The sequence below is a fragment of the Topomyia yanbarensis genome, chromosome 3, assembly GCF_030247195.1.
Source record: "Topomyia yanbarensis strain Yona2022 chromosome 3, ASM3024719v1, whole genome shotgun sequence".
In the NCBI taxonomy this organism is placed as follows: Eukaryota; Metazoa; Arthropoda; class Insecta; order Diptera; family Culicidae; genus Topomyia; species Topomyia yanbarensis.
In genome coordinates this window covers 359260631-359275355 of record NC_080672.1, presented here as the reverse complement: position 1 = coordinate 359275355, position 14725 = coordinate 359260631, and the positions used below count along the sequence as shown (strand labels likewise).

The 14725-nt window shown below is 44.8% G+C and overlaps 1 protein-coding gene across 3 annotated transcripts in view; it reads left to right on the top strand.

Moving 5' to 3' along the window:
• Positions 1-14725, top strand: part of LOC131687403 (protein spinster) — a 119683-nt gene that overhangs the window by 83089 nt on the left and 21869 nt on the right. For all 3 annotated transcript variants that reach the window (XM_058971485.1, XM_058971484.1, XM_058971486.1), the window contains exon 2: positions 2216-2573. In XM_058971485.1, coding sequence (XP_058827468.1) covers positions 2216-2573 — 358 coding nt within the window. The remainder of the gene's footprint in view (positions 1-2215; positions 2574-14725) is intronic.

Below are 14725 nucleotides of genomic sequence, written 5' to 3'. Positions count from 1 at the left end.
CCTTCACACTCCTCTCGACGATGTGCCATCGTGTGCCAGTTCAAACACCTCCGAAGCCGCCTAACATTCGTCAATTATTTTCACAATTTTCTTTGAAAATGTTTTTTTGACTTTATGGCGCATTTGCATTGAACTAATTCATTTAGCAGTGTGAACAAGGTCGTTATGTTGTACATATATATGGAGTGCCGAGCACGTCTCTGTGAATAAATCAACATACATACATATAGACAAAAAATGCGCCCGATTACTCATCGGAGCGAGCGAAATTTAGAAACACTGGCTGCCTCTCATCGGTTCAGGCGATCTTACGTCACACTCGCACACATACTGGGTCCGATGTTTGGGTGAATGATGTGCCGATGAGGCCGGCGGCTTTTCAAGATCACATCGATCGGTGATTCGCAATGTTTATTTTGTTTCGTACTCGGCAGCCGTGAATAACGTTCCAAAATAAGCGATTAGCCGTCCGGAACAGATGGGTGCAACTGTTTGGAATGGGTTTGATTATTGTTCATGAACTCTTATCATTATCAGTCTTCGGTGACTCTTACCAGTTCTTACTCGAAACAGTGACAAAATTATTGTATCTCTCACTTGTACATGTAATTTATTTAATTATGATAATACATAATGTTTAAAACATTAAGCTTTCAAAAGTCGATGAACGACCAAGTAGATTTGCCCCCGAAGATGATACGATCCTGTATCGAAACGTCTGAATAATCTCAATCTTTTCAATTTCATAAAGAGGGCTTAGCCCAAATAATTCCAGTTTCTTAAAGGATATCTTCGTTAAAACTTTTCAAATAGTTTACTAAATATTCGATTTTAGAAAATTCTCCATTCAATTTTTTTCCAAGAACCAAAATGCTTTCTAAACGGAGTGAAACCAACTGCAATGCATTTATTACATAACATTTTTAAATAAATCACTTTTTATCACTATAAACAATCTGAATCAAGCGTGTCATAAGCATACAAAACCTAATGGATTCAATCCAACCAGCAGTGCATCAGCTCATAATGCTTTCCCCACCTCGATCTGTGCTCCAAGATTATGAACCTGATCTAATCGCTGTTTACCCTGCATCCAGCTCACATTAAAAGCTAATTTATTATTCAAAAATATGACAACCAGAGGAAAGCCGGTTTCAATCACGTTTAAAGTATATTTTACATACTCCAACAGCAGAATGTCTAACGAAACAAACAGCGACGATTTACTGTCAAAACAACACTCAAAGGGACAAAAGAACCCAGATCTCCTTCGTTCATCACTTTTTTCAGTCATTAGTTGAAAACGAAATTGGATCCCCCGCCCCCCTTAGCCTAGACCATTCGCTTTCGGAAGGGTCCAGAACTGACCGTACATGGGTGACGAATGTCGATGTTGAATCTCTGGCGTTAACCTCTGTCTGAAATGAATGCTCAATTCCTATAGACACACACACACACTTTATTGACTCATCGGAAATCGAACCCTTCTCGTCGGAAACACTAGTGGCTAAGAGATAAGTGGATGGTGTCTATCACTAGCACACTCAGTCGGATTCCGGGTGGTCCCACTCGGTTCTTCGACCCGCGAAGAACTGCATCTTAATAGAAGTGCCAAGATGTAGCCGATGGTTAGTTGCTTGAAGTGTGTGGTAACGGTTGCAGTCATAAACTAGCATGTTTGATTGTTCGAACGGCAGAAACAAGCCAACTGTTCGTTTGTCTTGTTGCTATTGGGGAGAGACCGTTGCATCAGCATGTCACTCTCGAGAATCATAAAACACTAAAACGTTTCGATTAGCTTCCGTCAATCACGGATGTTTGTGTTTTCTTTCGTGCTTGAACTGGCTAATGTTGGGTCAATATAGAACTTTTATAGTGCATTGAAATGTTTTTCTTGGTTTCAATCAATCTGGGTGGTTCTGGGAAGTTTAATGTGTCATGGGACCAACACATTCGTCACAATCACCTGATTAGTGATGGAACAGAGTCCGGACAATGGGGGAGCTAACTGGAATTCACACGTACGTAGGGTGCGTTTCGTAACCGGTGCTAAATAGTGTGTTTATCGAACCGAACTAGATTGCTAACCGTCCATCAAATAACCAATCACATGTCATCAAAATCAAATACATGCATATTTATATTGCCAGTTATCATGATCAAACCAAAAATAACAGTTCTTTTAATAGAATCTTGATTTTTTTTCACTTCGCAGGAGTACTCACGGACATCCAGCTTCACTTCGGCATCGGCGATGACGAGGGTGGTCTGCTCCAAACGGCATTCGTGCTGTCCTATATGGTGTGTGCACCGATTTTCGGTTACCTCGGCGATCGTTATTCACGCAAGTGGATTATGGCCCTCGGTGTGTTCCTGTGGAGTACGACGACGTTGCTGGGTTCCTTCATGAATCATTTCGGATGGTTCATCACGTTCCGGGCGTTGGTCGGAATCGGTGAGGCATCCTACAGCACCATTGCACCGACGATCATATCCGATCTGTTTGTGGGTGATATGAGATCGAAAATGCTGGCGCTGTTTTACTTTGCCATCCCCGTTGGGTCCGGATTTGGGTGAGTGATTTGGTGGTTAAGGTAACGGCTGTATAGATTGTGAATTACGAACGAATGAATTCCGTGGACTCTATCTTATCAAAATACGAATTGTTCTTACTTATCAAATATGGTGTTGATTTTTATGTTTATTGCATCATACAAAGCTAAATTACGACTAAGGTGTGTTGAGTGAACACACACACATATTGAAGTTATTTTAGCAATAAACTGAACATGACCGCATATCTCTCCCGTTGCGCGTGACGAGCACAAAACCTATAACTAAAATAGTTATTGAATTTGCGTATCGACCTCGTTTCATCAAAATCCGACACTACGGACTAAGGGTTTGCTCAGGAACACAAATTGTGTCTCCGTTTTTTGGAGCTAGCGTTAATTCGGTGCTAGCTTAGTCCGTTAACTAAGTTGGTGTCGGTTTTTGATGAAACGAGGTCGAAACGCAAATTCCATAACTTATTTAGTTATAGGTTCTGTGCTCTTCACGCGCAAAGAACAAAACAATTTTCTCTTTAATGGAGAAAAAACAGTTTTTACCAAAATTGTTCTTCAAGGAGCATAGTGCATCTTGCATTGGCCTGCTAAGGTAAACCAAATGTTTCGATTTCATTAGTTCTTGTGAGACGAAGTCGAAACGCAAATTCCAAAACTAACAATAATATATACGTAATCGGATTCACAAAAATCACACGAATAATACTCAGCACACTGAATAGAAGCCATGTGATTATTGAGTTTTCAATGTCCAGTCAGTGTCCTGGCTAGAATACTGCGATTGTGCCTGGAAAAATGAAACAAATTATTTGAGATTTTCGGACTCCCATCCGATATAGAGGTATGCGCCGATGCATTTTTAATCGGCGGCGGCGTAAGCGACATTTTTGGCCGGCGGCGGCGGCGTTGGCGGCGTGGCGCCGTTGGACCCTATCGGCGGCGGCGCGCCGGCGTGTGTCGGCGTGACGAATATTGACGCCTAGGTAACTAAAAAAAATCTTAACAGTACAATTCCTTTCCCAAATTTTCGGTTTCTATTGTAACAGACTTCACAGCACATACAAACAAACGTTACAGCTTAAAGAAAATCTAAAAAAATCATCGCCCACGATGTACTAGCGACATCTGTTGAACACATTGCACAAAATGTAATTCTCGCAACCATATCCATTTTTTTTTCAGCTCAAGCTGCAATAGTGCCCACCCTGCTTGCCAAATGCAAGATAATAAATGAAAGGTGGAACAATTTTTACAGTTGTAAAATTTGAAGAACGAAATAGAAAAATTGTCGATGTCGCATACTACGACTTTGCATGAAATAATGATTGCAATTGACAAATTTGAAGAATGCAGAGTACCGACTGTATTTCAATGACCCAAAATAATTATTTATTGTTCTATATTTGGGAAAATAAGCAACGGTAAAACAGTTTTTGTTTTGTTTGAGGAAATTAATTGTTGTTGTCGTTCCATTGTTTTTTGTTTCTATTTAGTCATCTTTACCGTAAGCCCGGTGACAATTGACAGCTCCCATATATTGAATTCATAAGCAAATTTTGGGGTGATTTGGTGATGTCATGCCGGCTCGAATGGAGCAAAATTTGAAAAAGGCGCATCCCATTTATTATTTTCCATATCTGCGGAAAATAATCAATTTAAGCATTTCTACCATCTCTTTTTGCTGCAAGAATTCTGATAAAAACACAAATTCTATTCAAAACGAATTGTTAAGCTTGGTGGTGATGTACTCTCACTGGCCAAAATGTTTTTCATTTACATTTCTCGAGATAAAAAGCACCAATGATTTAACGATTTCAAACTTCACACAACAAGAAAACCAAAACATGTTTAGGAAGGAAGAAAGCCGGTTGTTAAAAACAACGACTTCCAGCTAAATATATAATAAGATTTATGTAACTTTGCTGACGGTTATCAGTTAGGGATAAATTTATTCTCTAATAATAGTTTTCTTTATTCACATTTTGGAATAAGCTTTTTCTAGATGTTGTTCTAGCCGCATTGACGGCGTTCATAACACACGTAACGAAAAACGCTTTTCTCTTGAAACTTTTTCGTTTCGAGAAGGCATACTAGCGCCACCATCAAATCGGTGGTGCATATATGAAACAAGCACTATCTGTCAAGTTGTCCCTGGGTTTTTTACCGTCGCTCTTTTAGAATCCCACAGATATCAGAAACCCTAACTCAAGGCGTTATTGTTGGCATTACTGCGCAGAAATGCCACTTTTAATGATCGTGTAAGGACACCTTTCAAGATAGACACATTACTTCATTTTCAAGGCTGGTGTTTACTTTTACTTCTTGTAAGTACAAAATCGCCACGATGATAAGAAATACGATTCCCTGGCACTACATTTTCTTACAACGTACGGTCTACTTCTATCTTGAGTGCAAAGTATGCTCGATGTGCTGAAATCCTACAGATCTACACCCTGACGAAACCTAAATATACAGTTACTATCAATTATAATCATTCCACGACTTGACGTGTTAGCTCCTGTTAGGATGAAGCTGATCACAAAACAAGTCTGATTGAAAATGGTCTGAGCGTATCTCTAGTTTTCGTAGCACCTGCACCCCGCCAATTTCTCCAGCAGTTCCGGGGACCAACAAACTGTAATACACCGAATCAATTAAATTACTAACATCCTGTTATGTGCTTACTCACCGATCGGCATCGTGTTGTAACTTAAGAAATGGTTGTGAACAACTCCCACCTTGGGCACTTCGACAAGAATGAATTTCACATTTCCGGCCCATATTGTTTGTTTTGGTTTGCATGAGATTAAAAAGACCGTAACGTTTTCGGGTGGGTGCAGAAAATAAGTAACGCATTTAGCTCTGTGTCAAAATCTCTTCAATAACGCCACCGATTTGTAATTGAAATCGACCGTTTTTTTCTACGAGTGATAAAAATTCATCTCGTGTTACGTCTTATTTGTCTGTGATACCGGGCTGGTGCAACTGCCACTGAAAATCTTTCTTGAGTGGGGCTAGATCACACGATGAATAATTTATGAGACTATAAATCTTACCCTCTTTTTTTTTTTTTTTTTTTTTTTTTTTTTTTTTTACAATGGAGAAGACCTTTATGTCCTAGCCCAGTACACGTGCTAACGGTAGGGTCCAATCTACCACACGGGGTGCACTGGGGGCGTGTCGGACTCGAATGGTGACCAGCCATTAATACCGACTAAACTCCATTGGGCTCCGCCATCATTCCTCCCAGGAACTACCTCTCGGTATTACTTCTGGGGGGATGGCTGTACTAAGTGTACTCATTCACTCTCACTCGCGCGATCATACATCCTGTATGAGGCTTACTTGGGTGCTCTCTCAATCACACTTTGATTCGCTCTCAAACACTCCCACATGAGGCTGACTTTTGTGCTCACCTTTTACGTTCCATGCGAGGCTGACTTGTGTGCTCACCTTACTCATTCCTTGCTAGGCTTACTTTTGTGCTCGCCCTACCCATACATGTGAGGCTGACTTGGGTGCTCACCCTATCACCTGATTCACTCTCAATCGTGCCACTCTATTGTACCTTTGTCACTCCCTCTGGCATCCCATGTGGGACATTTTTCTTAGGCCCCACTTCTGACATACCATGCGAGGCTGACTTTTGTGCTCACCTTTTTCATTCCTTGCTTGCTACCAACCTGTGAGGCTGACTTTTATGCTCACCCTTAACATGCAGTGTGAGACTGACTTGGATGCTCACCCTTTCACTCCTCTGCCACGCCATGAGGCATCGATAGCTTAGTTCCAACATACTACGCTACGACCCTCCCGTCTTGGCATGAGGCAGTCCACTTATACGCCTATACACTCACTCTTCTGTCTTGCTTCGGGGTGGCTGGGTTTACCCCTTACGCGGTTGCCATTCGCTGCGCCAACCTACCTCGGCATGAACAGACCATTCACTCTCTTATTTTGCGCTTGGCCTTTTTCGCTCCAGCTAACCAATCACTAGTTAGCCGTGCCCGCCGTCTGTTGCTCGGTTCGCCAGATTACCTGTAGCCTACTGGCAATCTGGATGGTAGCAGCCGAGACTGCGTTCCACTTCTCCACCGTTTGACACATCCGCTGGATAAGGGTATCCGGGGTTGTGTCCCAGCCACAGACGTCAAGCATTGCTCTTCTTTCGACGTCGAACCGATGACATACGAACAGTATGTGTTCGGCAGTTTCATCTACACCTGGGCAGTCCGGGCAGACTGGGACCTCCGCGTGCCCGAACCTGTGGAGGTACTGACGGAAACAGCCATGGCCTGACAGGAATTGTGTCAGGTGGAAGTGAACTTCCCCATGGGGTCTTCCCACCCAGCTCGATATGCTAGGTATCAGCCGGTGGGTCCACCTACCTTTCGAGGAGTTGTCCCACTCACGCTGCCATCTGGCGACCGAGATCACCCTGGTGCGCTCGCGGGCTCCCCTATTTCCACGTAGCTCAAAGCACTCCTCATCTTCCCGAATGACCAGCCCGACTGGCATCATGCTCGCTATCACGCAGGATGCATCGTGTGATACCGTGGGGTAGGCAGATATCACTCTGAGGCACATCACGCGGTAGGTGCTCTCCAGTTTCTGTAGGTAACTGGTTACCCTCAGTGCTCTTGACCATGACGGGCCGCCGTACCTGAGGATAGATACGGCAACGCCTGCCAGTAACCTACGTCTACTGGCGCACACCTTTGAGCTGTTGGACATCATTCTCGATAGTGCCGCAACAGCAGTCGACGCTCTCTTGCACGTATAGTCGACATGGCTGCCGAAGGTCAGCTTGTCGTCTATAATGACTCCGAGAGACTTCAGACTTCGCTGTGAAGTGATCGCGACTTCTCCCACATGGATAACTGCATGTTGTGCCGACTTGCGGTTGTTGACGATAACTACCTCCGTCTTATGATGAGCGAGCTCCAGGCCTCTCGCGCTCATCCATTCCTCCACCGTGCTAATCGCGTGTTCTGCGGTTAGTTCTACCTCAGGAATTGACTCCCCGTAGACCTCCAAGGTTACGTCGTCGGCAAAGCCGACGATTTTGACCCCAGGAGGGAACTTCAGTCTCAGTACCCCGTCATACATGAGGTTCCATAGCACCGGGCCTAGGATCGAGCCCTGCGGGACTCCGGCGGTAATCGGAACCCTTTTCTGACCGGCATCGGTCTCGTATAGCAGTACGCGGTTTTGGAAGTAACTTTCCAGGATCCGGTACAGACCCACCGGTAGGCTAAGCCGGTGTAACGAGAGCGCGATGGCATCCCAGCTTGCGCTGTTGAATGCATTCTTCACGTCAAGTGTCACTAACGCACAGTATCGAATACCTCGCCTTTTTCGTTGGATCGCTATCTCGGCAGTATTTATCACTGAGTTGAGAGCGTCCACTGTGGACTTACCCTTCCGAAAGCCAAACTGGTTGCTTGACAGACCGTCCGTACCTTCCGCGTACGGGGTGAGCCTGTTGAGGATGATCCTCTCAAGCAGTTTGCCAGTCGTGTCTATCAGACAGATTGGTCTGTACGCCGATGGGTCGCCTGGCGGCTTCCCGGGCTTCGGCAACAGCACCAGTTTCTGCCTTTTCCATCTATCGGGGAAACGGCACTCGTCAAGGCATCTCTGCATAGCTAGCCTGAACATGTTCGGGTTCGCTATGATCGCTGCCTTGAGAGCGTTGTTCGGGACTCCATCCGGCCCTGGAGCTTTGTTCATTGCTAGGGATTTAGCCACTGCGAGTAGTTCTTCGTTCGTCACTGGAGCCACCATTTCGACCGTGCCCGCACTGTCTCGTAGTGCAGGTGGCCAGGGGCTTGTGGCTCGAGACGGGAAGAGTACTTCGATAATCGTTGCCAACCGGTCCGGAGACCGTTCAGGGGGTGGGGAGCCCCCTTTGGTCTTGGCCATCACAATCCGGTAGGCGTCACCCCACGGATTCGCGTTGGCACTCTCACACAGGTTGTCGAAACACGCTCTCTTGCTGCTTTTAATAGCCTTGTTAAGGGCTAATTTCGCAGCTCGAAACACTTCACGGCGGTTCTCTCTTGCATCCTCGGTGCGAGCTCTTTGCATCCTACGTCTAGCTCTGAGGCAGGCTGACCGTAGAGCTGCAATCTCGGCACTCCACCAGTATACCGGACATCTGCCGTTTCTTGGCAGTGTTTTTCTCGGCATAGTGGCGTCGCACGCGCGTGATAGAACAGCTACCAGCGCATCCCCGCTTAGACTGTCGGTGTTGGCCTCCAGTCCCAGGGCCGCGGTGAAAGCTTCGCTGTCGAAGTGATTGGACTTCCACCCGCTTACCTGACAGGGATCTCCCGCCCTCGGATGCTGCACACCATAGTTGATCTTAAAGCGGATTGCTAAATGATCACTATGGGTGTAGCCTTCGTCTACCCTCCATTCCATGCCTGGAGCCAGACTCGGGCTGGCAAAGGTCAAATCAATCCACGCCTCCACTCCGTTTCTACGGAATGTACTAGCGGAGCCATCATTAGCTAGCACAGTATCGAGTTTCGCAAACGCTTCCATTAGCGCTTGACCCCTGCTATTTGTACAGCGGCTGCCCCACTCCACTGCCCAAGCGTTGAAGTCTCCCGCTATTACTACCGGTTTCCGGCCCACGAGGTCCGACGAGAGCCTGTCGATCATCTGGTAGAACTGTTCTATTGGCCACCTTGGTGGGGCGTAGCAGCTGCAATAGAACACACCATTGATCTTGGCAATCGCCACACCCTCGGCGGAGGGGTGTATTACCTCTTGAACCGGGAACCTTCCCGTTGTACAGATTGCCACCATTCCAGACCCGTCCGACACCCAATTGCCGTTGCCGGCAGGGATGCTGTACGGGTCTGATAAGAGGGCGACATCTGTCCTCGACTCCGAGACCGACTGCCACAGCAGCTGTTGGGCTGCTGCACAATGGTTAAGATTTAGCTGTGTGACTCTCACGGCTTCTTCTTATTTAACTCGCCGAAGGGACACGAAGGTCCGCCCATAGCATGTTTATGGGCTTGCTTCTTAGAGGTGCAGATAAGGCACTTATATGCCTTAGTGCACCCCCGCTCTTTATGCCCCTCCTCGCCGCATCTACGACATAGCTTACTCCTGTCTAGGCCTTTGCATTCGTAAGCTTTATGGCCGGATTCTAGGCACCGATAGCACCTGTCCACTGAAGGCGGCTGGGGTATACTGATAGGGCATACCGACCAGCCGATCTTCAGCTTCCCTTTCTCGGTTACCTTTTTGGCATCCGCATTGAGTAGCCTGAGGTAGGCTACTTGGGTGCCAGAGGGTCCGTCCCTCAATCGCACAGAGGCCCGCTCGATTGTGACGCCGCATTGCTCCTTGACGGCTGCGGCGACGTCTTCTGCGGTCGCGAACTCGTCCAAGTGTTTGCACTGGAGAGTTGTTTCCGCACCTAGCGACCTGATTTGGGCGCCCTCACCAAGGACCTCTTGGGCCAAGGCCTTGTATATTGCACTTGATTGTGCGCCTCGCTTCAACACCAGGAGCATCTCTCCCGTGTTGGTGCGTCTTACGCTACGCACATCCTGCCCAAGGGCCGAGAGGCTTTCGGCCGCTTTCATCGATTTAAGGACATCGGCGTATTTGTCCTTGTCGGTTTTTAACCACAAGGCTTCGCCTCTGTCCTTGGCCTTCCTCGCAGGCCGCGGTACCTCCGGTTTCGGTGCCGGCTTTTTCTTGGTAACCAGCGTCCAGGGGTTTGAGCCCCCCTGCCCCGGTCGTGCCGGGTTGCTGGTACCATCGCTCTCAACAGCGAGGTCACTCTCGCCCTCGCTTACCTCACCCAGGCGGCGTTTGACCTTGACGGTTGCACGCCGAGTGGTGTCGGTTTTGGCACCCTCTCCTGGCGACTTCCTAGGGCGCTTCGCATTCGATGCCGTCTTGCGATTGCCCTTTCCCTTTCCCTTCGAGGGGAACTCGGTCGCCGCTCCGATCGACGTGGCTGCTCCATAGAAGGTAAAGGCCACTGTCTGTGAGCCTCTATTAACCTTCTCTCTTTCCTCCCTATTGGAGGCCACTGTCTGGGTTTCTCTGTCGGGCCTCTCCCGACATTCCACCCTCTCAACATATGCCTGCTGTTCCTGTCTTGCGACACGAACAGCTTTCCGGAGCTCCAGAAGGCTCAACTTCAACTCCTTGGCTATGTTCTGCTTTGCGCTAGCGAAGTCGATTATAGCATCGAGTTGCTTCGCTACTTTGCGCATCGCAGCTATTGGCCCCTCCGATGCATTGGTAGGGGTATTGCCTACCGCTGCTGGGGGGTCACTGGTGCTTTCGAGTACAGCACTCATCGTTCCACTACTCTCCCCACGGGGGGGAGACCTCGCCAAACCACCTCTTGCGAAGGGGTTTGGCACCTCCGTCTGCTTATTTTTATTTTTATTTTGCTCCATGAAAATTCCCACGAGTAGCGCGAGAAATATATGTCCGCCACGCCAGAGCTCCGCATTAGCGTGGTAAGGGACGCTTACTGTGGGGGTTGCCCAGGTACCCCACAGGCTCCGTTAACGATCGAGCATCTTTTTCACCCCCTCGATCACTCATCCCTCGGCACGGGTCGCTTCACGCCTTGGAATTGGGGTTATGCCCTACCTTGCTTTACGTGGTGATCTCGGCCCGGATCATCACAACCATCCTCCTTTACCAGGGCTTTGGACCTGTAGCTCTGGATCTCAATAGTTCCATGTACGTATGTTATTACAGACATGCTACTATTGGGATCCGTCATTCGCTAGCGGAGTTAAAGAGGAGAGAATCTTACCCTCTGCATCGCCACATCTGTGCACCAGCGTCGCGAAAAGTCAAGATCACTTTGCTCAACTATTCTTCGAGAAATTTTTTTTAAAATAGGTCACGATTCAATCAATTATAAATAAACCTCGTATTGAAAATGAAACATTCATTTGTATTGACTTTATTGACTAAAACAGTCAAGAATTGAACAACGTGCAACGATTTTCGTAAATTCTCGTCGTGTTATCGTGATATTTTAGTCTTGAGCTTACCGTTGGATTTTTTACACAGAGTCACGTGTCTTATAGTTTTCTAAATTATTTCACGGACATGAATTGTGGCTAGGTAATGTATTTTGCTCAGCACAGTTTCGTTTAATTCCGAACATTTCGCTGAATTTTAACAAAGGAATAACAGGGTTACAGGTGCTAGTAATGTCTTTGTATCTAATGCTCGTGCCTATGAGACTGGTTGCTAGCAGTTGTACACAATAGCTCACATAGAAATTTCAAAACCAAAAAGCAGAGCGAATAATCCATGAATAGGGGAAGATGAGGTATGAGTTCCTTGTAATTGTTTACGTAAGTATAATAAGATTATGTGGAAAATTAATTACTTCATGGATTACATCATGAACAGTTTCACGAACTCGACTGGTGAATCGTGCGTAGCATATTAGGAATTAAGAATCGGTTAAAAAATCAACGAATAATACACTGCGTTCCAGTGAAATTAATTACGTGCAAAGATTAGGATCAGGCACATAATCGTAAATTTCAGGCACATATATCTTGAAAGTGGAAGTTTTTTTTTTAATTTGTCGACCATTTCAAGCACACGAATGGTGAATTGAAACTTATATGCTCACAATCATAACCAGTTGACGAAGCAAGGATGGATCTTTGAATTATATAACGAGTGTCGTGTAATGGTTTTCGAGAAAATATCAAGATTATTTTAATTTAGTAATCCAATTGACGACCCCTAATACCAAATAATCAAGATGTGATAAATCATCAATCAGTTAATTGAATCAATTGAATCAGGTATATTCGGTCCATAGACAATGTTCCTAGATTTGTGGATAAAATTAAGAGTCAACAATTTTAGAGTTCGCGAATTATCGGCGCGGGAAAAATGCATCGGCGGCGCGCCGCCGATCTACCGTTCGGCGTCGGCGTACGCTAAAAATTACCGGCGGCGGCGGCGTGGCGCGGCAGCGCACAGGTCTAATCCGATAGAAATGTTTTGTTTGAACTTAAATTTGCAATTTACTCCAATCGTTGGAGACAGCCCCACAGAGAATTTTGTGCTTTGTCCCGTAGACTTAAGCAAAGCAATACTTTCAAGCAACCATTTGATCGATTTGGTTGTCCTCACGCTACAGTTAAATGTCCAAGAATACGAGCTAGGGGAATTATGGTTAAAACCGACACCTTAAGCTTAACACTTTTTCTAAGTTGCCACAAAACCAATAAAATTATAATTTTTATGCAGAATTCTTCTTCAGAAAATTCTTAACAAGACTTAATTTTTTCAGCGCTTCAAAAAATTAATTTCATTAAAAAATATTGGTTGTAAAACTTGGAAAACAAAGTGACTTTTAGTAAGCACTGCGGGTAAAACCGACACCCCATAGGGGTAAGATCGACACCCCCTTTAATTTATTTTCTCTCCACTTTATTAAAATCTTTATCTTTATTAAATATGAGATATATGCGTGATTAATAAAGTGTGAGTATGTATGATGCAAATATGTGCTTTTTATTGCTTCATCATGTAGTGAGGGGAAGAAAGTTCGAAAGCGTAGTACTATAAATAAGAGTATTTTATGCTATAGGATTATTTATTGATATGAGTATTTCCAAATAATCCTTGCGCACATCATTGCAACCTCCAGTGTCATTTTATTTCATAAGAGAAGATTTTCAAGCGTTCTACGTTCTGCTAATTGGATTCATTCACTTATAAGTGACACACACACTTCTTAGTAAAACTATCTTTTTCAGATTTGATTTTTCGGACTCTGATCATCAACGATCTATTGGAGTATACATAATATCATTGTCTCATTGTGATAAAATTCGTCTATGACAAACCAAGAGAACACTAGAAATTCGGTTTGATGACCTTTTTGCAGAAATAGCAAAAGCTTCGTTAGAATCAGATAAGCAAAAATTCCAATTTTTGATTTTTAAAGAGACTTACAAGAAATAAACACATTTCTGTGCATTTTTGCTAATACTATAGTGTTCTAATAGGCTAATTGAAGTGTCACAAAGATCCCCAGTATTTTGAAATGAATCGCAACTATACACAACCATCTTAACACGGTGTCGGTTTTACCCTAACCATAGGGTGTCGGTTTTACCCCAACAGCGCACATTTTTTTATAAAAGCAATTAAAAATATTGAATTTTTCAAACTCGTCTTCAATGCACCTAGTTGATCATAGGACAGGCCGATAATAATAGGTACTGAAAAATGGGGTGATTTGAAAAACTTTCGTTCGGTTAAAACCTTAAAATCTACAAACGAAATTTTACATCCAGACTAGTATGAACGCTGCTGTCGAATGTTTTGATAATTTTAATGACATTCGGCGCACTAACGTAAATCCAATTTTTCTTCAAATGCTCTAAATAAACGTACTAATAATATTGTATCATTATGAAATGAATAAAAATTTGATTTCTAGGAAAAGTTTTGGGGTGTCGGTTTTACCCACAGTGTCGGTTTTTCCCACAATTCCCCTACATCATCTTCGTCAGACGAATATCCACATAAGTCTAGCAATATCGGAATTCTACCAATAAGTTCCTTAAAGATAACTCGAAATGAACAAGCCTTTAGGGTGTTGCCACTATGAGTGAGTTTGTTTTATCCATGACCGCACCTCTAAGTCAGTCGGAGCTTTGATCATTGGAAATGCCCGTTAAAACATTGTCGTCAAGCCCATTCCGAAGAGGGCCCAGTTCGTAGATTTGGGATTACGATATGTAACGACATCTAGGGAGACGTTTAAATGATCAAAGATGAAGTAATGATGATCAAATAACGGCAGTTCGAACTCGTTCGGACGAGCCAGTTTGTCAACTCAAGCGCAATGCTGTCAGCGCAGAGAGTTACATCCAACACCCAATTCCCTGTCACACCACGCGACTCAGTATATGCAGATTTGTACTGCTTAAGTATTCAATCAATTCAGTGCCTCTCAAATTGATATCTGAACTGCCCCAAATTACGCGATGGGCATTTGCATCACTGCCGAGTATGAGTGAAGTTCAATTTCTGCCACAGTATGATATAACCCTTTTGAAATTATCAGAAGGTGATGGTTCATTATGCTGCAAATATGCCGAACAATAGACGTGCTTCCC